A 27932-nucleotide genomic window follows, 5' to 3' on the forward strand; every position below is an offset into this window, starting at 1 on the left:
CTATTCATTTTTACGTGTATGTATGTCAATAAAAGCCTTGACAGGTTTGGCTTGAAAGCCTGCATTCCTTAACCACAGCCTCCATGTGTTGTCGAGCGAGCACACGCCTGATCGTGACGACATCTTGTGCTTTAGCCAATCGGAGCAGCGCAAGCCTTCACAGCTATTCCCGGGGAGCTTCTTTCTGAAGAGCTCACGCTGAGGACGAATTTGCTTTTTTTTTTCCTTCCCTCCACTGGAGCTTTGCGGAGAGAGCTGCGCCAGGTAAGCGAACCAGAGCCATCGCTCTAGTGTGACTGTGTGGTTGTGTGGACCTGTGCCTTTCCGGCGTTTCTGCAGTGCAATGAACCGGTCTCATCATGTGGAGGGTGGAAATGCAGGAACAGGCACTTTCCTGAAGTGAATTCATTGCCTTTTAGTATGTTAGCCTATTAAACATCCCCAAAGAATGACAAATCCCCTCCGCATGTTTATTTGTGTGTGTTTCGCTTCTTTCCCCTTTTATTAGTGTGTGTGTTTGCGGGGGAGGGAGGGATGGATATCGTTTAGCTGCGATGCATGATCGTTTTAAGTAATTTCTAATGCATCTCCATCAGAAACAAAGCAGATTTCTGAATTAGGGAGGGAGATCTGTTTCTTGCAGATGAGGGGATCATTGAAAGGTACTTCTCCAACAGTTGATACTAATGTGGATAAAAGAAAGGAATAATACAGAGTCAGATATATGAGCTCTAAAGGATCCTCTCTATTCACATTATTATAAGGGGAAGACGTGCTTAGATACATGAATTCTGAGAGACCCTCTCTATTCACATTATTATAAGAGAGGAAAGTGCTTGCTTGGAAATTACATTAACAAACAGTTAAACCCCATTAAGGGTAATAAATCTTCTGATGAAGCCTAGCCGTCACAGAAGGACAGCCAGATGGAAGACATCTGAATGGCCCCCACTATCAGATACACAAAACAGCCACAGGAAACAAAGAGTCACTTATTACCTCTTATTACCCAAGGACAGTAGTAAATCTCCCATTAGCAACTCTGAGCACTTAAAAAAAAGTTGTGTGGCTAAGATAATTTTATAAACTAAAATTAATGGTTTAAGTAATTAGATGAACATATTATCAAATGTATGTAACCATATAGGGAAAATCGGATGTATGTAACCATATATGGAAAATGTATGATCTCACTGAATCCTTTGTCTTAGAAATGTATAAAAACAGAGATATCACAGCTCTTGGGTTGTTCAAAGCTTCAGGTACAATTCCTGGCTCTGAACCTTGCGCAATAAAACTGTCTCTGGCTGACCCAGGAATGTTGCTTGGTCCTTTCATTCCACATCAATACATTTACTCATAATGGTTGCGAAATAAAGATAACTTGGTCCTGGACTTTTCTCCAAGACACTCAAGGCAATGTATCTGTCCCCCCACCCCCATGATATTTTTACAAAGGTCCAGTGCAGGTCAGGGTTAATGAATGGCTTAAAATGGTTTCAAATATTCTAGACAAACATTGCCCATCACAATGTTCTTTTTAGTTGTAGCAGTTAGCAGTTAGCAATTAGAATTGAATCCCAATACTTCTGGAAAGCAACAGGTAGAATAAATCAGCTGTCCCATATTATCTCTCTCATCCAAAATGCCTTTACTGGTGATTATATTAAATTACATACCGTATTTTCCGGCGTATAAGACGACTTTTTAACACATGAAAATCTTCTCAAAAGTCAGGGGTCGTCTTATATGCCGGGTGTTGTTCTCCTGTAACCAGGCAGACCAGCCCAAAAGACTCTGACGAGCCTTAAATGGCTCTGGCGATCCAAGCTCTGACGATCCCAGCTTTGCCTGCTAATCAGGCAACTCAGCTGGGATGCCAGAGCCATGTAAAAGAAAAAAAACTTTTTTCCTTTTACGTGGCTCTGCAAGCTCTGCCGATCTCAGCTGAGTTGCCTGCCAATCAGGCAACGCAGCTGGGATCGCCAGAGCCATCGATCCAAGCTCTGACGATCCCAGCTGAGTTGCCTGCTAATCAGGCAACTCAGCTGGGATCAGCAGAGCCAAGCTGAGGAAAAAAATTTTTCCCCTCCAGCTTGCTTACCTTAGCTGCTAATCGCAACGCTTGCCTTGCTTCGCTTGCCTGAATCCATTCCAGCAGCAAGCCACTCCCTGCCTGCAATCAAGCAGGCAGGAGTTGTGGACTTCAACTCCCAGAATTCCTCAGCCAGCAAAACAAAGCTGGCTGAGGAATTCTGGGAGTTGAAGTCTACAAGTCTTAAAGTTGCCAAGGTTGGAGACCCCTGTTCTATTGGGTAAGTTTTTCCCCCCTTTGGGAGCTTTAAAAAAAATAGTTAATTGGGTTTTTTTTTAGTTGTTCTTTTTTAGACCTAGCCATTTAAAGTTTAGGAAGTTTTAAATTTAGTTTTCATATAAAAATAAAAATAAAATAATATTTGTGCAGCTTTCTGAGATTTAGTGTGTTTCTGTAGTGTTTCACTCTAACTACACAAACACACAAAATCTCACAAAGCTGTATGTGGAATTTTGTGTGTGTAAAGTGTGAAAGTTTTTTTGGGCTTTTTGTGGCTGTGTGAGGTTCCTGCTTGTTGCAGGGGCCATTTTGGGTCTAGCATAGCTGCTTTTACATTGTGGGTGAGCCAGTTGATGTTTTTTAATTTTTATTTGGTGTGCGTTGGAAGAAGGGTAGTCTTATACAGTGAGTATATCCTAAACCCTATATTTTAACAGGAAAAGTCGGGGGTCGTCTTATACGCCCAGTCATCTTATACACCGGAAAATACGGTAAATTACACAAATCTTAACTCCATTCATACGTTCAGAGATATTCCTTCTTGATCAAATATATGTAAACACAATTTAGAGTTAAGATTTCTGTACTGTTAGAACGACGTTGAATTGTACAACAATATGGATGTATTTTTGTTACAGATGTATCTGTATTTGTATTTTAATATTTTAAATATTAAAATATTTTAAATTTTAATAAAGATTTTTTGAAAATTAAAAAAAATACATAAATTAAAATAAACCTGGATAAACTCAGAATTCTGAGGCAGCTAACTACTTTTATCATGGATTCATGTGAAGCCATCATCAAATTACATCCATTTGTATCTAGAAATCCATTACAATTACTCATTTAAAACCTTTTGGTTTCTACGGTTTATCTAGATCCGTTCCAGTCGGGTTTCAGGCCTGGGTACAGCACGGAAACGGCATTGGTCGCGTTGGTTGATCTCTGGAGGGCTTGGGATAGGGGTTGTTCCTCTGTCCTGGTCCTATTAGACCTCTCAGCGGCTTTTGATACCATCGACCATGGTATCATACTGTGCCGGCTGGAAGAGCTGGGGGTGGAGGGCACTGTTCTGCGGTGGTTCTCCTCCTTTCTCTCTGACCAGTTGCAGTCTGTGTTGGCAGGGGGACAGAGGTCGACCCTGAGGCACCTTGTGTGTGGGGTGCCACAAGGATCGGTCCTCTCGCCCCTTCTGTTCAACATTTATATGAAGCCGCTGGGTGAGATCATCCGTGGTTTTGGGGTGAAGTACCATCAGTACGCTGATGATACTCAGCTGTACATCTCCACCCCAGGCCACCCCAATGATGCCCTTGAAGTGATGTCCCAGTGCCTGGAGGCCGTGTGGATCTGGATGGGGAGAAACAGACTCAGGCTCAACCCATCCAAGACCGAGTGGCTGTGGTTTCTGGCCTCCCGATATAACCACCTGGCGCCATCGCTGGCTATTGGGGGCGAGTCGCTGGCTCCCACAGAGAGGGCTCGCAACTTGGGCATCCTCCTGCATACACAGCTGTCCTTAGAAGAACATCTGACGGCTGTGGCCAGGGGGACTTTCTATCAGGTTCGCCTGATTCACCAGTTGCATCCCTTTCTGGATTGGGACTCCTTATGCACAGTCACTCACGCCCTTGTCACTTCCCACCTGGACTACTGTAATGCTCTCTACATGGGTCTCCCCTTGAGGAGTATCTGGAGGCTCCAACTGGTTCAGAATGCAGCCGCGCGGGTGGTTATGGGAGTGACATGGCACTCCCACGTAACACCTCTCCTTCGCGAGCTGCACTGGCTCCCGGTGGTCTTCTGGGTGCGCTTCAAGGTACTGGTTACCACCTTTAGAGCGTTCCATGGCTCAGGACCTGGTTATCCACAAGACCGCCTTCTGCCATCGATAGCCTCTCACCGACCAGTATGCTCCCACAGAGAGGGGCTTCTCAGGGTGCCGTCGGCCAAACATTGTCGACTGGCGGCCCCCAGGGGGAGAGCCTTCTCTGTGGGGGCATCTGACCTTTGGAACGAGCTCCCCCCAGAGATACGGAGGATCCCGGATCTGTGCACTTTCTGCCGTGCCTTTAAGACCTTTTTATTCCATCAAGCAGAGCTGCCCTAACCCTTTTTAATTGTTTAATTTTAATTCGGATCTGTTCTTAAAAATAGGGGTGTTTTAATTAGTGGGCCAAATCTATTTAATATATCTTTTAACTTGTTTTTAAATTTTATATTTGTTTTATTTAGGGCTGTTCACCACCCTGAGTCCTTCAGGAGTAGGACGGTATATGAATTTAAATAAACTGAAACTGAAACTACATGTGTGTTTTTACAGGCACCTGATATGAGACCATAGTCAAAATGTAAATCATATCCATATGCTCAGAATGGGGACAATTATGAATCTCATTTTTTGTGGAATTTTTACATGGACTCTAGATGAAATACTCTCAAAATGTAACTGCAAATTTAAGTTCTAGCAATCACAAACCTGCTTGTGTAGTGTGTGCTGTAATATAGAATAAAGATATTAATATTGCACTGCTGTTTAAGTCTTACCATTTATCGAGTTCTCTCAATTTGACATTTTACAGATTCATAGAAACTTTGTTAAGAAACTGTCAGTGTGATGTGCCAGAACTGAACGATGGCAAATAACAATAGTTCTGAGATACTGCATTCCGCCTACCTTGCTATAGAATACATTGACTCTTTGCTGCCTGAGAATCCACTACAAAAGCCACTTAAAAATGCTTGGACCTCTATGCTGGACAACTACACTAAATTCCAGATTGCAACTTGGGGTTCACTTCTTGCTCATGAACTTTCCTATTTTTTAATATGCTTACCTGGATTTGTATTTCAGTTTATACCTTATATGCAAAAATATAAAATACAGCAGGTAAGATGGAATTTTTAAAGGGAAGAGAGCACAATGTTAATCTATAGTGCTAAAACATTAGCAGGAGTTTGGTAGCATTTTATTTAGCTTTCTTTTGCTATTAAAATGTATAAATGTTTACGATATGCAACTCACTTTATCATACTAATGTAGGATTTAAATTGGGGTGTGATGGGAGTAAGGAGGGCAAGACCATTGGTTAGGGAAATGCAGTGTAAGATAGATTACTATTATATCAGTTAGAATTTGTACTATGTTAAAAACATTATGTTTGTTGAGATGTTCTGAGATTGCTAAAACTTTTGGGAGATATGTCTGTCCATCCATCCGAGTGACTTTGGGACTGTCATTCTCTCTCAACCCAACCATCTCCCAGGGTTGTGGAGAGAATAGGAGGAAGGAATTTTAGGTATGTTTTCTGTCTTGAGCCACTTGTAAAAAGGGGGGATAAAAATAAATAAATAACATGCAAGTTCAGCAACCTTTCATTCAGTGGTGGTCCTGTTTTTCCAAAACTGGCACTTTGAGATATGCCATAAAATATCCAAAAAGTTGAAATCATTTTTTTTTCTTGTTTTTAGTTCTGGTGTCAAATGTGTTCATTGATTCTTTTGTGCAAAGTTTGTCCCATTTGTCCTATGGGAAAATCCAAAGGGACATTCCTGGTAGATGGTGGTATGAATCACATTAGAGAAAGACCATGTGAAGGCACCTCTAATTGTGTGTGTGGCTTGTGATGATGATGGAGCAAAATAGACATGAGTTTATTGTAGGATTCGGTTCCATATTAGCATTTTTTTCTTATTGATACTGTTGATTGGAGAATTTGTTTAGATTGGGTGGCTATATGCAAGTATGGGCCTGCCACGCAATTGCCTGAGATAATGCAGTGTCTTTGTCTAGCTGTAGCTTATTAATAATGTGTTTCAGTAGTTTGAACTGTGAGCTGTAAGTGACTAGGTAGTGTTATGTTGTTCTGTTTCTGATGCCTATCTTTTACTAGCTGCTCCCCAGGAATTGATCTGGCCCTATTGCTTTCTTCTAAACTATCCATTGTTCTATGGATAGTTTCATCTCCTGAATGCTTGGTTTAATTCCACCAGTTAAGCATTTCTGTTAAGTGGATCAGAACAAATGTAGTTTTGTGTAGAGCCTGACTATACATGATAGAGTTGGAGTTGAGCTGGAAGCATCTAGGCATTCATGGGAATCTATACATTTCCTGAAGAGGAAAGTATTGTATAGTGTAGGCATGTCTTCTTGTGGCAAAGTTCTGGTGTAATTGAAGTTCCAGGATAGAGATGACATTAGTAATTAACTTGTTTGTAAAACAAAATGCTGATGAGACTGTAGTCCGTTCACTGAGTCAAAGTCACTGAGTCTCTTTCATTCCTTTGAAAGAGATCTTGGAGTCCTAGTGGACAATCACTTAAATATGAGTGAGCAGTGTGCTACAGCTGTTAAAAAGCCAAAGCAATCCTAGGCTCCATTAACAGCAATAGAATCAAGTTCATGTTAAGTGTTAATACCACTTTATAATGCCTTGGTAAGATCACATTTGGAATACTGCATCCAGCTTTGGTCAGCACAATGTAAAAAAAGGTGTTGAGACTTTAGAAAGAATGCAGAGAAGAGGAACAAAGATGATTAAGGGACTGGAGGCTAAAACATAAAGAGTTGCTGGAATTGGCTTTCTTGAGTTTAATGAAAAGAAGGACCAGGGGTGACATGATAGCAGTCTTCCAAGATTTTAGGGGTTGCCATGAAGAAGAGGGAGTTAAGCTATTCTTCAAAGCACCTGAACACAGGACAAGAAGCAATAGGTGGAAACTAAGCAAGGAGAGAAGCCATCTAGAACTAAGGAGAAATTTCCTAACAGTGAGAACAATTAACCAGTGAAACAACTTGCCTCCAGAAGTTGTAAATGCTCCAACACTGGAAGTTTTTAAGAAGAGATTGGACAGTGCCAGTTTCTTGATAAGATTTCAATTCCACTTGACTGAACTATGTGCTCTCATTGTAAACATTGAGGGCAAGAGCTGGGTTAACCTTTGTTAACACACTAACTTTGTTAATGAAATATCAGAAATTTTCTGATAGCTGTTTTTGTGTCATTAAATTTCAAATGTCATTGAAGTTCATTTCTTTAAATGCCCAGAATGACTACATTTAGGATTTGAAGTGGAATGAGAGAGAGTGAAGGGAGAGGAAAGATGGGGAGTTACCCTTGGGAGTTGAGCGGCATAGAAATGAGACAAAATAAATAAATAAATAATATAAAATAAATTACAATTTAAATTGTATATACTATAAATTACATTTATAGTGTGTTAAAAGCCTTTTTGGTTGTTGAGTGTCCTGGGAGGTTAAAATGATCTGATAAATCTTTGTCTTTATTGTGAGGTGTCCTAATGTGAAATTTGTGTCTATTGGCTCTTTTGCAAAAAATTGGTATCAAATTTCAGTTCTGTCTGATAGTATTGAAAGAAATGAATAAAAAGGACTTGAAACTCTGATGATTACAATAAATTAAATTTACCTACTGGGGTATTATTTGGCTACTCTTAACTACAAAGATCTATTCAAAGATATGCTGAGATGCAATAAATGCTAAGCTTCAGTAATTATACTCAACAAATTGTGAAAATATAACTTTAAAAAAATCATGAGAACAAAGAGCTTTTCTGTCAGGTTTGGAGCTAATCACTTGAAAAACCTGTTTATTAATGTGTCTTCAAATTATTTGATGGGAGAAGACTAAAGTCTTTATGAAATTCATGAAATATCATGAAATTACGGGCCGTCCTTTAACTGGCAGCCATATACATAGTTCTTGCCTACAGAAAACTTTATTTAAAGCAGAGCTTTAACTAGATTTATAACTTAAAGTAGTTGATTTATAACTTATATAATGTGTGAATTATTTATTGAATCCTCACTAATATTTGTATTGACTAAAGTGCATCAGAAGAAATCTCGCCTGAAATTATTAATCTCAGTGCAGGACAAATAAAATCAAAATTAAAAATAATCAGATAACAGTTCTCTAATTCTTAAAAAATCAGATAGTTCATATTCAAATCACCTCATTTCAAGAATGCAGATTTTGCAGTGTAATATTTGAATTCAAGTTAAGCAGCTTACTTTGCTGCAGTCCTATCCATACTTATAGCATAGGATATGATAATTTTATTTCTATACCGCCCCTCTCCCGAAGTACTCGGGGCAGTGTATAACCAGGTAAAAACACAATACACATATCACAATTTAAATTTAAAAAAATTATTAAAAGTATTATATTTAAGGCCAATTAGCTAAAAAACCCAAAAATTTAAGAATTCCAAATTTAAAACTCAATTTATGAAGCTAGCCCTGCCTGTTGGAAGAGCAGGGTCTTAAGAGCACAGCGGAAAACTCAGAGGTCAGAGATCTTGCTTATGTCCAGGGGCAGTTCATTCCAAAGGGCAGGGGCTCCCACAGAGAAGGCTGTCCCCCTGGGTGTTGCCAGCCAACATAATTTGGCCGACTGCACCCTGAGGAGTCCCTCTCTGTGGGAGCGAACTGGACGGTGGGAGGCTATCGGCGGCAGAAGGCGGTCTCATAGGTACCCAGGTCCTGAGCCATGGAGCGCTTTAAAGGTGGTAACTAACACCTTGAATCGCACCCGGAAGACCACTGGGAGCCAGTGCAGCTCGTGCAGGAAAAGTGTTACATGGGCTCAACGGGTTGCACACATAATTACCCGCCCGGCCACATTCTGGACCAGTTGGAGCCTCAGAGTGCTCTTCAAGGGGAGCCCCATGTAGAGAGCATTACAGTAGTCCAGCCAGGAGGTAACAAGGGCGTGAGTGACTGTGCGCAAGGCATCCCGGTCCAGAAAGGGACATAACTGGCGAATCAGGCGAACCTGATAAAAAGCCCCCATGGCCATGGCCGTCATATGCTCTTCTAAAGACAGCCGTGCATCCAGGAGAATGCCCAGATTGCGAGCCCTCTCTGTGGGGGGTAGAGATTCACCCCCTATAGACAGCAATGGCATCAGCTGACTATATCGGGATGTGGGTAGCCACAGCCACTCGGTCTTGGAAGGGTTGAATCTGAGCCTATTTCTCCCCATCCAGACCCGTACAGCTTCCAGGAAGCGGGACATCACGTCAAGGGCATCATTGGGGTGGCCTGGGGTGGAGATGTACAGCTGAGTGTCATCAGCATACTGATGTACCCTCACCCCAAAACCATGGATGATCTCGCCCAGCGGCTTCACATAAATGTTGAACAGAAGGGGCGAGAGGACTGACCCTTGCGGCACCCCCCAAGCAAGGCACCTGGAGGTCGACCTCTGCCCCCCTGCCAACACAAACTGAGAGCAGTCGGAAAGGAAGGAGGAGAGCCACCACAACACGGTGCCTCCTATTCCTAACCCCCTCAACCACTGCAGCATGATACCATGGTCGATGGTATTAAAAGCCGCTGAGAGATCTAATAGGACCAGAACAGAGGAGCAACCTCTGTCCCAAGCCTTCCAGAGATCATCCACCAATGCGACCAATGCCATTTCCGTGCTGTACCCCTGTCTGAAGCCCGACTGGTAAGGGTCCAGATAGACAGCTTCATCCAGGTACTGGGGGAGCTGTTGTGCCACCACACTCTCAACAACCTTTGCCACAAAGCGAAGGTTGGAGACCGGACGATAATTTGCTAATACAGCCAGGTCCAGGGAAGACTTCTTGAGGAGGGGCCTCACCACCGCCTCCTTCAAGGCGGCAGGAAAGGTCGCCTCACTCAGAGAAGCATTTATAATCCCCTGGAGCCAGCCTTGTGTAACTTCTCGGGAGGCCAGTACCAACCAGGAGGGACACGGGTCCGATAAACATGTGGCAGCACTAAGCCTTCCCAGAATCCTGTCCACGTCCTCAGGACGTGGAGAAAATACCACTGAATATAATGACGCTTATGTTTGTAAGTAAACTTGCCTAAGATTGTATTCTTAATTAAGAGAATCAGTATGAATGGGCAGTAATTTTCCTATCTCAGTAATTGGAATAAACGGGCATATGGGGTAGAGGGCAAGGACAAAATTGTAAAACCTCAAACCTTTACATGTACTGTAGGAGACATTGCAACAGAAGTACAAAAGTCCAGAATATGTTGTGATATGTTTTATGTTAGCATTATTGTAGTTGGGAAGAGAGCCTGTAGGAAAAATGTAATCTGTTTGTTATATGCACTATTTAATTATTTTTGTTTATTTGCTGCTGTTATAGGATAAACCAGAAACATGGACAGGACAATGGAAATGTTTTAAAAAAATTATGTTCAATCAGTTTTTTATTCAGCTGCCTCTCATATGTGGTACCTATTATTTTACAGAATATTATAATATTCCTTATGACTGGGAAAGGATGCCAAGATGGTAAGTAATATTTAATTATTTGTTATTATTTGTTTGTTAAAAATACATATTTCCACACATTAAAAATACTGATATGCTGATTTGGGAGAAATTTCTAGAAGTTTGACCAAAAATGTTTTTGAATCTTTGGTTCAGTAATTTCAAATTTATTAAAAACTAGAGAATGCTGTGTCCTAGATGAAAGGGGCAGATGGGGGGAAGGAGGGAAGGAAGTTTGTCAGAGGCGTCTGAGGGATTGAAAATGATTTTAAGGCAATTGAAAATAAGCACAGACTGTCAACACAATTGTTAATACAGATGGACATTATGCTTTTTAAAACTGAAAGCTTCTACAAGTAAGCACAATATAAACATGAATAAAGAGTTGTTGTTAATTCCTTTTTTTAAAAAAATATAAGCCTTAAAATCAAATGAGCAATATCTTCTGTGCTAAATCTAAGTTCACCATCCATCTAAATAAAGAATTTTGCTTTCAGTCAGCTTCCCAAAAGTTTTCATTATGACTGGGAATAAATGCAACAGATGTGTGGTAAAACAAACAAAAGCCTGGTTCTTACATTACATGAGAGAAGTGCCTTTCTTCCCCCTACTCCCATGCCCATCATCCCTGCCCTCTCCCTTCCCCCTCCCATGGGCTCCTCTTTCCCGCCCTATCTATGATCCTGGCACTTTGCCCCAAATCCATCATGCACTTCCCCATTGGTCCACTGGAGGGTGAATGTCACGGTTGGCTTTCTAGAGGAAGCTTCAAAGGAACTGACATCACAAACAATTGCCACACTAGGACACCGCACTCAGTTTCCTTAACGGCCCAGGCGTTCCAGAATTATGCTGGAACACGAACACACACATACACCAGGAGTGCAGCCCCCCTCCCCCCCCAGTATTTATTTCCAGAGGGTAAGCCATCTGGGACCAAGTTTGGTTGAAATTACTTGAGGCATTCCAGAGTTATGCTGGAATACATACACACACACACACACACACACACACACACACACACACACACCCCTAGGGGTGCTAGTGGGAGGCAGTGTCTGCTATTCCTAATTGTCTGTTAATCTCTATACATTCTTCAAATTTTATCACTTATTCATTCTACAAAACAAATACAAATATAATAGATAATACCTGGATATTTTTATTAAAGATGAAATTCGAAGCCTAAGTGCTATTTTATTTTAAATATAATATAAATTACATCATGTGTAACTACTGTTTCCTGTCTTTCTCAAAAAACAATTTATTTTGCTGTGCTTGTTGCTCCAAGAAGGAAAAATATTTTATTAAAATTTCTGTATATGTTATGTCAGGTTTCTAGCATTGTTCATTGGATAGATTGCACAAATATATTTTTTAGTTTTTAGATTTTGTATGTTTGTATGTATGTCTTGTTTTTACTTTGGCTGTTCACCGCCCTGAGTCCTACATTGGAGAAGGGCGGTATAGAAATTTAAACAAATAAATAAATAAATAAATAAATATATCTCAAAAGCTAATCTTTCTTTTAAAGGTTTGTGATACTTGCTCAGTGTTTTGGATGTGCTGTGATTGAAGATACCTGGCATTATTTCTTGCATCGACTACTTCATCATAAGAGAATTTATAAATACATCCACAAAGTACATCATGAATTTCATGTATGTAATTTCTTAAGTTTTTGGTTTACATGGTTAAATTGTATATGCGCTTACCAATAATAATACTCCATGCAACTCACCGGAACTTGTTTCAGTATATGATTGCAACCTTAAAATTTCATGCAATTGACATGTGTTAGTTATTATTTTTAGAAATAGGGAGACGAAACTTGGGGTTTATTATTTGTCTATATGATTTCTTTACTTAAAGTTCTTCCTATCGTATGAGGCCAGAAAGGCTTACAAGAGGTGAAGAGTTTTAAACATTGCAGTAAACCAACAATATTTTTTGCAAACCATTTGTATATTTGTCAGTTTTATTTTAATAACTAATTTCTGTTTCTAAAATAATATGAAAATTAGTTTCAAGCAACCTCTTTAGCATGATTTTTTTAAAATGTTGAGGAAAACTTCACTTAATACACAAGTTTACTGATCTATAGTCTTATCTGTGTGTCTTTAAATCATTAACAGTATTCACAGTTATACAGCACCTACTGTTTTAAGGAGGTGTCCGGAGTTAGCAGTAGCAAATATTATTACATTTAGAAATGTATTCTACTTATTCAGTCTTACATTTCCTAAAACTATGTGAGTTCAAAGTTAGCACATGAAGGAAAATAATCTCCTGAAATAGTCATATTGAAGCATATATATGAATTTTTTTCTTCAGTATGGACACAGGTGCACAACCCTTTTCTTTATACTTTTCTTCAGGCACCATTTGGGATGCAAACTGAATATGCACATCCTTTAGATACTGTAATCTTTGTAGCTGCATTCTTCATTGGAATAATTGTCTTCTGTAATCACCTAATTTTGCTATGGGCATGGATAGTTTGTCGTTTGATACAGACCATTGATGTTCACAGGTAATCTTCTGTTACTTATTTATGATTCTTTCTGTTCAGATTCAGAAATTTTTGAATTATTTAAACAACTATTTGAAAAAGTTGTCAATAACTTCTCCATGACAAGCTTCTAAATTCTTCAGATATTGTTTGGGCAAAAAGGTTTTCACTAGTTAAATAGAATATTGAACAGAACAAGGAAGGTTAAAGAAGCACTGGAAATAATAAAGTATCAAATAACGGCTATAGCCAAGGAGATCAGCAAATATGAAGCTCAAATTGCACACTATCGGCAGAATCTCCAATTTCAATCAAATCAGAAACGTTTGTACAACCCATCAATGGAATGACTGCAGTGAACCCATCAATACCTGATAAAGAAACAGTGTAGTTCTGGGTGCAGCTATGGGACAACATGGAATGGAATAGAATAGAATTCTTTATCGGTCAAGTGTGATTGAACATACAAGGAATTTGTATCCAGTGCATAAGCTCTCGTTGTACATACAAATGACAAAGTGATGTCATAGATCATAAATCATAAGATATAAACAACAAATGGTAGATCATAAGAGAAAATAGTATGAAAGATGCTTTTTTTTTTCATAAAGAAATAGAAGAATGCAGCCTGGATAAAGAATGTGGATTAGAATACAACATAAGCTGAAATGAAAGAATTGGTAATGAAAACAGAAAAGGACAAGAAAAATCAGGTGCCTAGAAATAACAGGAGTCAGTATAAACATTAAAGGTTTTGTGTTAAGATGCACAATAGAAGACATAGTTGCTGGTCAGTGATGATAGCCTGGGAGATGTTAATATCAAAAGAGAATTCAAGGAGATTCACTGTCACCACTACTGCTTGTCATTGTCAACAGTACTGAATAAATCAAGTCATGGCTATCAAACATCAAAAACATCTGCTTGGCTATCCTATCTACTTTACATAGATGAACTGAAGCTGCATGGAAAAACACCATCTGAAATAGAATTGCTTCTCAAGACTGTATATATATATGAAAACGATCACTACAAATACCTGGGCATCCTTCAAGCTGACAGCATCAAGCACTTTAATGTCAAGAAAAAGGTTAGAAGTGAATATATCATGAGAGTGAAGACAATTTTAAAGTCTCAACTCAGTAGGAGAAATACCATCAAGGCAATTAACACCTAGGTCTGTGATGGCGAACCTCCGGCACGCAGAGCCCTTTCTGTGGGCATGCACACTGGCTAGCAGGTCTTTGGGTTTCCAGCGCTCCAGTGCGTGCACATGCACACGCCTTCCGGTTTGGGCACTTGATGCCGAAAAGGTTTGCCATCAAAAACCTTTATAACCTCTCTAAGCAGTTTACAGAGTCAGCATATTGCCCCCAACAATCTGAGTCCACAATGCATAGAAAGCAGGAATTAAGAAGACACCAACAGCCAGCAAATGCTGCCTCTGCAAAGAAGCTATAGAAACAGTGGATCACCTAGTTTGCTGCAGAAAGATGGCACAAACTGATTACAAGAAATGGCATGACAAAATAGTAACAAGGGTGAATTTGAAGATCTGCAAGAAATACTATTTGCTTGCAGGCAAGAACTGGTGGGACCACAAAATAGAAAAAGCTAAATTGCTCTAGAACAGGGGTGTCAAAACTGATCACATGTCAGTTCATATTGTGACATCTCAGGATTGTTTTTGTACTTGAAGAGCCGGGGTGGGCATGGCCTGTGCAGACGGTATGCCAGAGGTCGGTTTCAACCGGTTCTGACCAGTTCTGGAGAACCGGTAGTAAAAATTCTGACTGGCCCCGCCCCATCTATTCTCTGCCTCCCAAGTCCCAGTTGATCAGGAGGAAATGAGGATTTTGCAGTATCCTTCCCCTGGAGTGGGGAGGGAATAGAGATTTTACAGTATCTTTTCCCTGCCACATCCACCAAGCCATGCCCACCAAGCCACATCCACAGAACCGGTAGTAAAAAAATTTGAAACCACCACTGCCATATGTGGCCAGTGGGCTGCATGTTTGACACCTCTGCTCTAGAATTCAAACAGATACTGTAATGTATTGAGCCTGCTCCGTGTGCCAGCCCTCTGCTGGTCCATGGCATTGGACCTGGATACCTTCGAGACCGTCTTCTGCCACCAGTAGCCTCCCACCAGCTAGTCCGCTCCCACAGAGAGGGTCTCCTCAGGGTGCCATCGGCCAAATTATGTCAGCTGGCGACACCCAGGGGGAGGGCCTTCTCTGTGGGAGCCCCTGCCCTTTGGAACGAGTTGGCCCCAGAAATTCGTAAAATCTCTGATCTCCGTGTATTTTGCTGTGCCCTCAAAACCTTGTTATTCCGCCAGGCTGGGCTATCAAGGTAAAGATTTTAATTGGGTTTTAAAAATGGGATTTTAAATTTGGGTTTTTTTTTTTTTTTAATTTGATTTATATGCCGCCCTTCTCCGAAGACTCAGGGCGGCTTACAATGTGCTCAGCAATAGCCTTCATCCTTTTGTATATTTATACAAAGTCAGCTTATTGCCCCCACAAACTGGGTCCTCATTTCACCTACCTTAGAAAGGATGGAAGGCTGAGTCAACCTTGAGCCTTGGCGAGATTCGAACCCTGCAGTAATTGCAGGCAAATTGAGCCTATCATTTAATAATTTTAATTTATTTTAAATTCTGTCTGTCTTTGTGCTTTTAATCAGGCTGTACACCGCCCTGAGTCCTTTGGGAGAAAGGCGGTATAGAAATAAAAGAAAGAAAGAAAGAAAGAAAGAAAGAAAGAAAGAAAGGAAGGAAGGAAGGAAGGAAGGAAGGAAGGAAGGAAGGAAGGAAGGAAGGAAGGAAGGAAGAAAGAAAGATAGCGTTCTGCTCTATGATTGGTTAGCTGCTTGACAGCCGGTATATAAGAGCTGTCAAGCCGAGGTTCTGTTGTTGTTATTGCTTGCGTGCTGCTAGTTCATGTTAAATGAATAAACCCTTACCTGGGATCGAAGCTCAGCTCAGAATCATCATTCCGGCAACCTGGTCAGTACACGCCACTGGCGACGAAGGATGGGATCGTCTATCTGTGAAAATAGAGATTAAGTAATAAATAAACAAGGAACGAAGATTACATTTCGCAGCGATAGTACCTCAGGCGAGTGGGGCTGAAATTGGCAGGAATGGCAACCTCACATAATTTCCCTACGTTTAAACCAACAACTGAGTCGTGGGATGCTTACGTAGCTAGATTTGACTGTTTCCTGATTGCCAATGATTATACAAATCTGTCTAGCGAGCGTCGAAGGGCATATTTCCTGAGTTTCTGTGGGACTGAGATGTTTGACACAGCCATGACATTAATGACCCCGCAATCGATTCACTCAGGAACCTGGGAGGAGTTCATGAATAAGCTGAGGAGGCAGTATGCCCCAGCCCACTCTAGAATAGCCCGCCGCCAGCATTTTTACCACTGTGATCAGGCCCCAGGGGAGTCTATTAACCAATATGTCACAGCTCTGAGGAAAGCGGCACGGCACTGCGAGTTTGTAAATCTCAATGACTACTTCCTGGACAGACTTGTGAGTGGAGTGAGAGACCAACACCTCAAGAGGTTAATTGCTAACCATGAATTGACATTTCAAAAGGTGTTGGATGAAGTGTGCGCAGCTGAATTAGCCACGTTGTCATTGGTCGTGGTCGTAGCCTGCCTAAGGCAAAGGAGCCAGCCATAAATGTAAATGAGATAAAATTTTCCGAGTCGGATGATGAGGAAGAAGTCTATCGTCTGAGTGAGACGAAAACTAAGTCAGCCGGCCCGTGGTATACGAGGGGGCCCAAAACAGACTGTCTAAGCTGTGGGGTGAACCACCAAAGAGCCTCCTGCAGATTTAAAGATGCTATCTGATGCTGTTGTGGTCACCGAGGCCACCTTGCCAGAGTGTGCCGGTCAGTGCAACCGCAAGCCATGGCCCAGTCCCAGCACAATACGGATAGGCAAAGGCCTCCCAGGCCGCCAGTTGATCGGTTCCGCAGTTTCCGGGGGTCATCGGATGTCCACATGGTGGGCCAAGCTGATAAACAACCAATTAAACAAAAGATTCACCTCATGATCCACATCGAGGGCAAGCCATGCCTCATGGAAGTGGACACTGGCTCAGCCACATCCATCGTGTCATGGAGCACAATTAAGAGGCTTGTTCCTAAAATGGCTAGAAAACAATTAGACTCCTGTAATCTCCTCCTAAGGGATTACCAAGGCAACCAGATTCCCGTCGTGGGTCGTGATACTTTCAGAATAAACTTTAAAAAATTCTCGGGCTGTCTGTCATTAGTGATTGTGGATGGACCATTGCCTAGCTTTTTAGGGCTTAATTGGCTCGACACCCTCAGCTGTGATCCACATGGAAAGGGGTGTAATGTATTGAGCCTGCTCTGTGTGCTGCCCCCCTGCTGGAAAGAAACGTAACATTCTGTTCTATGATTGGTTAGCTGCTTGATAGCCGGTATATAAGGTATATAAGAGCTGTCAACAGGGCTGGATTTTCCTATAGGCTAACTAGGCTTCAGCCTAGGGCCTCAAGATCAAGAGGGGCCTACACAGTGGTGGGATTCTGGGGGTTCTAGGGGGTTCGGCCGAGCCCTTTGTTAAATTGCTGGCTCGCCCGCCCCTCGCATCCCACCTGCGCGGCGCCAGCCTACCGTAGCCAGGGGTGGGCAATTGTGGCTCTTTTACAACCTGTGGACTTCAACTTCCAGAATTCCTGAGACAGCTTGGCTCTCTCAGGAATTCTGGGAGTTGAAGGCCACAGGTTGTAAAAGAGCCACAATTGCCCACCCCTTCCCTAGCCTGAGTTCCGCTGCCTGGGATCCACGTGGGCTGCCACGTGGTTCCCCACCGGCTCCGGATGGAGAAAGCAGCTTCCAGCCTTCACTCACCCTCACCCTCTGCTCTGTTGGATCGTCGGCCGTTCGCTTACCCCGCCCACTCCCCATCTATTGCTGCCTCCGATGGCTAGAGGAAAAAAAAACTTCAAATTCTTGCCGCGGGGCTTCAAAGGGCCGCCCTAGAGCCAGTGGTGCAGCCGAACCCTTTGTTAAATTGCTGGCTTGCCCCGCCCCTCCGCACCACTATTTATTTCCAATAAATAGTGGTGGGCGAGGGGCGGGGGAGCCAGCAATTTAACAAAGGGTTCCGTGTTTTTTTTGTAATTTTATTGGCCCCCGGAGCTTCAGCATAGGCTAATTAGCCCTTGCTTAGATCGGCTCCCGACCCCCAGCTGTTTTGCTCACGGATCTGCTCCTTGCTTGCAAAGAGTGCTGATTTTTTCCCCCCTAGCTATACTGAAAAACGAAAGAGAAAGTAAAGCAGGCTGTTGGCTTTGCACGTTGGAAAATTAGGCAGGCAGATTTCTTTTTCCTCACCAAAAAAGGTAGGTGGAAACAACAGGAAATTTAGGGAAAAAGAGGAGATTTTAAAACACAAAAGAAAAAAAGCTCTATTTAACTAGGGAATTGTAATAATTGAGATACTATTAATTGTATATTGTGTTGAAAGCAGAAATGGTTAAGTTGCGCTTGGAGGAATATATGGGGGAAATTATTTGGTTTATTATTATTGGTAAATATAATTAATTGATTTGTAAGAAATTGGATTGCATGGAAATAATTGGAATATTCATGTTCATATTGATTAATATACAAAAAAGGTAGTTATATAACTAATTGATTTATATTAAAATGTTGAATTCATATTAAACAACTGTAATATTACATAATTAACCAATGTGAGGATGGATATAAAAATAGATGACAATGGGAAGGGGTATAATATAGAATAGAAGGGAAAAATTGAATTTGATTAAGATTAGAGATGAGGATGAGGGTAATATTGGTTTTTTACAAAAATAGATGAGGAATAAATATGGCAAAAAGGAAATATAGAAATTGTAAATTTAATTGAAATGACTAAACACTGTTTAAATTTGTGAACCGGCCAAATACTCTGTTCAAAGAAAATACATTGTATGTTTGTATGTGTGTTTCTAATTATTGTTATTTATTCATATTTGTTCTCTTTTATTCTTTAAAGTTTAACAATTCATTTTTTATCTTAATATCTTTATATTTGTTTGGGGTTGGCTTTCTTCCATCTTTTTTATTGTACAGCAATCTTTCTCCTCAAACCTACCACCTCTCTTTTCTTTCCTTCTTACTTTCTCTTCCTCCCCCTCTTCTTCTCCTCCCTACTTCCTCTTCCTTTCTCCTTCTCCTCCTCTCTTCCTCCCTCTCTCTCCTACTCTAATTTCCCTTCCCTTCCTTCATCCCTCTCTATTGCTGTATCCTTTTATGCATATGGACTACTCAAAGGGCTGAAAAAGTTATTTCTGACTGGTCCTTGCACTTTTGATCAGTCCTCGAACTTACGACTGTCCTCACATTTTACATTTTTGCCCTATCTTGTCACCATGGTGAAGAGAAGCAGTTGTGAAATGAGTGACATGGTTGTTAAGAAAGCTGCATGGGCATAAATGTGAGGATGGTCATAAGTGTGAGGACCGGTCAAAAGTGCGAGGCCCAGTCAGAAATGACTTTTTTCAGCCCTCTGGGTAGTCCTTTTGTGCATATGGACTACCCAGAGGGCTGAAAAAGTTATTTTTGACTGGTCCTCGCACTTTTGACCAGTCCTCAAACTTACGACTATCCTCACATTTTACGTTTTTGCCCCATCTTGTCACCATGGTGAAGAAAAGCAGTTGTGAAATGAGTGACATGGTTGTTAAGAAAGCTGCACGGGCATAAATGTGAGGATGGTCATAAGTGTGAGGACCGGTCAAAAGTGCGAGGCCCAGTCAGAAATGACTTTTTTCAGCCCTCTGAAAAAAGTCTATGCACATAGCCACGCCCACCCGGTCACATGACGAGCTACACACGCCTACACAGTCACGTGACCAGCTAGCCACGCCCACCCAGTCACATGATTGCCAAGCCACACCTCCAACTAAGCCACCCCCACAGAACCTGTTGTTAAAAAATTGAATCCCACCACTGGTGAAAGGGCCTCATAAGTGGAATAGCCTAGGGCCTCTTTCAATCTAAATCCGGCCCTGGCTGTCAAGCCGAGGTTCTGTTGTTGTTATTGCTTGTGTGCTGCTAGTTCATGTTAAATGAATAAACCCTTACCTGGGATCGAAGCTCACCTCAGAATCATCATTCTGGCAACCCGGTCAGTACACACCAGATACCTGGAGACATCAGACTCAAAGGACTGTGGCAAAAGACAGCAAATATAGTACCTGTCACAAGTAAATGCCTTATTCTCTAATGTGTAAATAGTATATGAAAGGGATATCAGGGGTTAATTTATTCTTCACTTCTTAATATATTCATACTTCACCACTCCCATACCTAGCTCCACCCATTGTATATATAAGGAGCTGCACACACTCTCTTCTTTGCTTCTATCTGTGAATATTCAGTGAATATAGAATGCCTTATGTAAATAAAAGAAAATATATTTGAACTCTGAACTCTCTTATAACTTATTGAGTCTGATCCTGAAAATATTGCAACAAGCTGGTAGCAGAGGATGGTTAAATTGACTCAATAAAAACTTAAATATGTCTAAGAGAGATAGACCCAACACAAGGGCATACAGCAAAGAAATGGAAACGAATCAAGAAATAATAGATGAAGATGATGACCGAGAGGAAATTAAAATAGAAAACAACGAACTCAGGTCAGAAATATTAAAACTGTTAAAGAGCCAGAAAAACGATGAAAGCCTCATCGTGAACCTCCAAGACATGTTGAAAAACAGCGGAGCAGCGAGAGAGAAGCACATCGCCACCGAAAAATCAAAAGACTCCAAAATAGTAAGTGATACGACTAAAGAAAAGAACGCTATAAAGAAGAAAAACGGTGATCCCGCGCAAAATTTTGAATGGCAGCCATCTTGGTTCCAACAGACCTCCAGAGTGAGCGAAGCAAAGCCAATCAGAAAACTTGATTCAAAATTTCTGGCGCGAAAGACACTACTGGTTAACGAAAACGAAAAAGAAAAACCAAACACCTCAGAAGAATCAGAATCAGAAAATGAAGGTGATTCAACAGATACTCAAATAAAGTCAGCAATGAAGACGCTTTTTGCTGCATTTGGACCAAAACTAAATATTAACAAAAAGTCAACCAGAAATCGAACGAGCAAGCCAACGTCTCAAAATCTACCCGCTCCCATCCTGACGACGAGAGCACCGACGCCTGAACCAAGAGAGCCCTGCAAATACCGTCCCACACCGCAGACCGATGAAAGCACCAACGCTCTCAAGAGAAGAAAAAGAACAAGCGCCATCGTCAGAACCCCTAAGATTGAGCCGGAGACCGATTCATCTGAGGAGGAGCTGAACGAGCGAGCCGCAACGACGAGAACCTCTCACGATGACTCCAGGAACGAAATGAACAATGTGCATGCACGAGACTACGCAGACGGCCCGGGAAGACATGAGTTGCCGAAAGGACCCTGCAGACTCGTCGCGAGCATTCCCACGCCGTTTTGTAATTTTCACCATCTACAAGACCACGGACTACCTCCGGTTGTAAGTAATGGACCTAATAATGTCGGAAACTTGCCCAGTGACTTCCCAAAGCTGAGAATAGATGGCAGTAATTTACAAGAATGGTATCAGCAGCTCCAGGTGGTCTTTATGAAAGAAAACTTACTATTTTTCATCACTAATCCCCCCAAAAGACCTTGGACTTTAAAGTTAGACTGCTTACACCATAGAGCATTTTTCTTATTATTTTCTAGTGTGTCTCCTGCCATGTATCACAGTATTAAGCAAAATCTGACTGTCTCAGAAATTATTCAATGCATGTTCAATTTGTTTCACAGTGATAGTGTAGCTACCACCACAAGAATGTCTAAAGATTTCTTTTCTTCTAGGATAAAACCAGGGGTTTCCATAAGTGAACATTTAATACCTTTAAACAAAATAAGAGCTGAGCTGCATTTAAGGGGGGAGGTGATCTCAGACCAAACAATGAAAAGTGTTATCATCAACTCACTTGACCCATCATGGGACAATTATATGTCACATTTAGACACAATCAATCTTGGTTATTTGTCCATAGAAAGTCTATCCAATAAGTTAATAACTGAAGACAATTCAAGGAAGAGCCGCTCTAACAATCACATAGAACACAAACCATATAGAAAAGTAGTTTTCCAAGAAAGATATAATGAAACATTCAGATGCCACAATTGTGGATCCAGGGAACACAATAGAAGAGATTGTCCCAAAATTACAAAAGAAAGACATAGGTCAGAACACAGAAACAAATACATCCATAGACAGTCTTCCATTGATAGACATAGATATAGGAGCCCACCTAATTACAAAGAATATAGAGGGGGTAGAGATAATTCAAAGGACAGAAAATCTGGTTCACTAAATGGACTAAACAAGCAAGACAACGCTAATATACAGCAAACTGAGGATAATAATTGGCTTATTGATTCTGGAGCAACCAATCATACGACTAATAATAAAAACATACTATCTTCATTTATAGAAGATAAATTTGTAATAAAGGTAGCCAACCAAGAAAAGGTCCAAGTATTAGGAAGAGGAAATGTAACCTTGCCTGGTATAGGAAAAATAGAGGGGGTATTACTGATACCTGAGATACCTCATAACATATTAAGTGCCATAAAATTAAGCAGAGATTCTGATATTAATATTGTGTTTTCAAAAGGAAAAGCAACTTTGGAGAAAAATAAAACAGATGTAGGTACAGTAATGATTAAAAGAGGCCTACCTTATTTAATAACTAAGGAGAAATGGTTACACAACATTGATTCAAATATGGAAGATTGTATTGAACCAGATAATGAAAACATTAGCAACAGTGACAATGATGAATGTAAAATAGCTCATGATAACAAGGATGCACATAATGAGAAAAAACCAAAAATAGGTAAGCCAATTCATGATGAGTGTGCTCATGTCTTACATAGGAAGTTAGGACATGCCAGTTTTCCTGTAGTACAGAAAATGACTGAACACGCAGAAGGTGTCAAAATAAAAAATTGTGAAAACTATTTGGAATGCTCAGTATGTAAATCTACAAAACTAAAAACTAGCCCCAGGCCTAGAAAATCTACAAGGTCAACTAACAAGATTTTTGATTTAGTACACATGGACCTGGTTGGTCCACTGACTCCATCAATCATTTATAAAAAATGTTACTTCTTAACTATTGTGGATGACTATAGTCGCTATGGATTTGTTTACACATTAAAACACAAAGATGAAACCTTTCAGAAATTTAAAGAGTTTTACAAACGCGTAGAAACACAACACAATATCAAAATAAAATAAATAATGACAGATAGGGGATGTGAATTCATGTCTAAGGAATTCTCCCAATGGTTGAAGGACAGAGGAATGTTACATTACACATCTAGCCCATTTTCTGCGTTCCAGAATGGAATTGCAGAGAGGAAGAATTCAACATTACAAACCATGATTAGATGCACATTGGAAGATGCTGGCTTAAGCAAGCAATTCTGGTCAGAAGCCCTACAATATTCCAATTACACACAAAATAGAACCTGGTCCAGCATTGTGAATAAGACACCATATGAAGTGATGTATAATAGAAAACCAAAACTAGCACACATGCACATTTTTGGAGTCACCGCAGACGTACACATACCTAAACAATTAAGAAGAAAGGGAGAAAATGTGTCTAGAAGACTTAGATTTATGGGATATGAGACAGGTACAAAAGGATACAGATTCATTGATAATAATAACAAATTTATAGTTTCCAGAACAGCTGTGTTTCACGAACAGGCCAACTGGTCTAGAATACATCTTAATGAAATATTCCCAAACAGCAACACAGATACAAAATCCCAAGAGAAAAGAACTATAGAAAAACAAAATGACAACAAATATAAAAACAAAACCAAAACATGGACAAACAGTCAACACAAAATAAAGACAGATACATTAACAAAAAAGGAAGCAAGATATTTGCATGACAATAATAGTAAACCCGAGAAGCCAATTAGAAACACTAGAAACCAAATGCCAAACAAATATAAAGATTATATAATGCATATGGATGGAGAAACCATGACACCTAGCACATATAAGGAAGTGTTAAAACTTCCTCCTAAAGAAAAAGAAAAGTGGGAATTAGCAATGACAAAAGAGATGGAAAGTTTACAAGGATTAAATGTATTTACACCTGCAATTGCACCAAAGGACAAAACAATTATTGGCACTAGGTGGATATATAAAATTAAAAATTTAGAGGGAGGTAATACTCTATACAAGGCTAGATTAGTTGCACAAGGTTATGCACAGAAATATCCAGAGGACTATACTGACACTTACTCCCCCACAGTAAGAACTGAAAGTGTAAAAACGGCTCTAGTTGTAGCATCAGCACTCAATCTCGATGTATTCCAGTATGACATACAGACTGCGTATTTACACGCAAAATTAGATAAGGAAATATATGTAAGGGCACCTCACAGTCAATATACAAATAAGAATGAGATTTGGTTATTAAACAAAAGTCTATATGGGCTAAAACAATCTGGTAAACGATGGTATGATTGTTTAGTAAAAGTACTTAGAACTATGGAATTCAATGCTACTACTGCTGATAATTGTTTCTTTGTTAAAAAAGGTAATGATTACATAGAATTTGTATTGATCTATGTGGACGACATTTTATATATAGGTAATCACAAAGAAAGAAGAGAAACATTTGTAACAAAGTTAAATGAACATTTCTCATTGAAATCCTTAGGTAAAGTAAATAAGTATCTTGGTGTTCAAATTAGTAAAACAAAAAGGGGATTCAAGCTTTCTCAGAAAGATAAGATCACAGAACTTTTGAACAAATGTAACCTAAATGATGCTAAACCCTGTGACACTCCAATGCAAACTGATTTCCTAAGAAATGCTGATGAATCATCCCCTGAATTCAAAGATAACACGTTCTATAGATCAATCATAGGTTCACTTCTTTACATTTCTAATTGGACAAGACCTGACATCGCTTTACCCCTCAATTTATTGTCCAGACATGTCAGCAAACCAACTATGTATCATTGGGAAGCTGTTAAAAGAATATTAAGATATTTAAAAAATACATTAGACTTTTGCTTAATGTTAGAACCTAATAATATCAAGGAACTGAAACTCACATGTTACGCAGATGCAGATTGGGCTGGAGACACTTCATGCAGAAAAAGTACATCTGGTTACTTATTTCTCCTAAACGATTGTCCAGTTTACTGGTACACTGGCAAACAAGATTTAGTGGCCACTTCAACGACAGAAGCGGAATATGTTTGTTTATCTAAAGCAGCAAATAACCTTGTATGGTTTAATGATCTAATTTCTGATGTTTGGAAAAAACCTGCCCTACCTTTTGTCATGCACGAAGACAATAAAGCAGCCATTGAAATATCTAGATTTGACGCCATTGGACAGAGATCTAGACATATAGACATAAAATTTAAACATGTGAGGCAATTATCTCAAGATGGATTTATTAAGGCAGTGCATTGTGAGACATCAGAACAGTTAGCTGACATATTGACAAAGCCTTTGCCATCTAAACAGCATAAATATTTGACTTCCAAATTATATGTATTATATTGTTCTGAATCTGAATGTAATAAATGTAGCATATCGAATCGGCATTTAGAGGGGGATTTGTCACAAGTAAATGCCTTATTCTCTAATGTGTAAATAGTATATGAAAGGGATATCAGGGGTTAATTTATTCTTCACTTCTTAATGTATTCATACTTCACCACTCCCATACCTAGCTCCACCCATTGTATATATAAGGAGCTGCACACACTCTCTTCTTTGCTTCTATCTGTGAATATTCAGTGAATATAGAATGCCTTATGTAAATAAAAGAAAATATATTTGAACTCTGAACTCTCTTATAACTTATTGAGTCTGATCCTGAAAATATTGCAACAGTACCAATAGTAATAAGCCCCTTGGGCGCAATCTCAAAACATCTAAAGCACCATGGTTTGGCATGACCAAACCAACTAATTGCAAAAGGCAACTTTAAAACATCTTACACTCTGTGATGATATCTTTAACACCATCAAACAACATCTGCTATCCCAGATCCTTGAGAAGGGCTTAATAGGCAGATAAAAATGCTAAATCTAATCTAAACAACTTGCTGACTGTGTGACAAACCATAATAATGATATATGCCACTGACTCAGCAAATCCAGGCAGTTTACAAATTGTTAAAAACATTTAAAACAAATTTAAAAAAACCCAGCAAAGATAGCAGAGTTAACATACATGGATGAGAATAAAGAAAAAGGGGCTTGAGTTACACTCACCAAAGGCCTGGACAAATATTTTAAGGGCCCTTCAAAATATCAGTTGGCTGGGCCATTCAAATCTTGTGAGGAACCACATTCCAGAGGGCAGTTGTTGGTACAGAGAAAGGCATTCTTCTGGGATGTTTATAGATGTGATCGTTGAATCAATGCCAGATCGGATTGGCTGGCAGATACTATGGGAGAAAATGAAAAACATGAAAAACTCATGCTTGACTAGGTTGTGTATGTTTATGGAATAATCACCATGTAGAAACTTGTCTTAATATGTTACTTATCTCTTCCCAGGGTTGAGAAGTTTTTTTCTGCATGTTGTAAATCTAACAGTCTGTGCATTCCATTATTTTTCCTTTCAGTGGCTATGATATTCCTCTGAATCCTTTACATTTCCTGCCCTTTTATGCTGGCTCTCGCTTTCATGACTTCCATCATATGAACTTCATTGGAAATTACTCTTCAACCTTCACATGGTGGGATAAACTCTTCGGAACTGATTCGCAGTACAGTTCTTACCTAGAGAAAATGAAGAAACAGAAAGACACAGTGGAAAAGAAGCTGGAATAAATTTCCCATTTGCAACACTCTTTGGAGCACCAAAGAGGGACATGGCCTCGTATTTTTGCTTAAAACTAGAAAACGTAATAAGTATTGCAATTCAAAGCAAAATGCAGCTTTTAACAAACAAACCAAGCTTATGTTTGCAGCAGGAAAAACATTCACTGATGCATTTTCCAAATGATTGTGCTTTTTCTATCCTATAGATATGTCAAACAAATACAATATATATTTAAGAAAATGTTAAATATGACCAAATGATTGAAATTATGTAAAAAAAATAGAAGTACATTAAAATTAAAATAAGGGAGGTTTTTTGCATTAATATGAATCCTAAAGTTTAGAAAGAACAGCTACATTGAGTTCACCAATTAAAACTTTTGTGGGAATCCTCTTTCCCAATTAGGTAGATTTAAGAAACCATCTTAATTTGTTACAAATAATATTTTTACTTGGTTTTTAATGAATGTTATTGTAATCTGTATTACACATAACTGTAAATTGCTGATTTGATTATTAAGCTAATTTGTCTTAAAATATCTGTGATTTATTTCTTTGTCATGTTTTCTCTACGGCAAATAAAATAATATTGGGGTTCAGGCTATTATTTCCTGATTCCTTTTGGTTTGTTCCTATCAAACAATAAGTGCTATGTTTTTGTTAATACACAGTGGCAGGTATTGATAACTGGAACAGAATGTGTATGGGCACTGAAATTTGATAGTGGAGACTTTAGATAACTAACCATCTATATTACATACAGTCAAAACTATCCCTAGAGATGTACATGAGGAAACCATAGGAACTTCCTTAGATTATATTGAATACTTCTTGGCCTTTCTGACTTACTAAGGAAAACATTAAATTGTATAACCTGCTTAACCGGGATTCTATCTTTT

General features: G+C 39.8%; 1 protein-coding gene across 2 annotated transcripts; it reads left to right on the forward strand.

The window, feature by feature from the left end:
- Positions 1-133: 133 nt before the first annotated feature.
- LOC117662130 (methylsterol monooxygenase 1) lies at positions 134-27640 on the forward strand. Of its 2 annotated transcripts, XM_087874895.1 has the most exons (7): positions 163-264; positions 2752-2805; positions 4900-5207; positions 10472-10620; positions 12134-12260; positions 12978-13132; positions 26835-27185. In XM_087874895.1, exons 3-7 carry the CDS (start codon positions 4953-4955, stop codon positions 27040-27042), a joined length of 894 nt encoding a protein of 297 aa, XP_087731021.1. In that variant the 5' UTR covers positions 163-264; positions 2752-2805; positions 4900-4952; the 3' UTR covers positions 27043-27185. The 2 variants fall into 2 exon arrangements, with proteins under 2 accessions (XP_034267310.2, XP_087731021.1); XM_034411419.3 differs by lacking the exon at positions 2752-2805 and having other exon boundaries at positions 134-264; positions 26835-27640.
- Positions 27641-27932: the final 292 nt, after the last annotated feature.

Source organism: Pantherophis guttatus, chromosome 8 (assembly GCF_059756535.1).
Source record: "Pantherophis guttatus breed Tessera chromosome 8, ASM5975653v1, whole genome shotgun sequence".
Taxonomy (NCBI): domain Eukaryota; kingdom Metazoa; phylum Chordata; class Lepidosauria; order Squamata; family Colubridae; genus Pantherophis; species Pantherophis guttatus.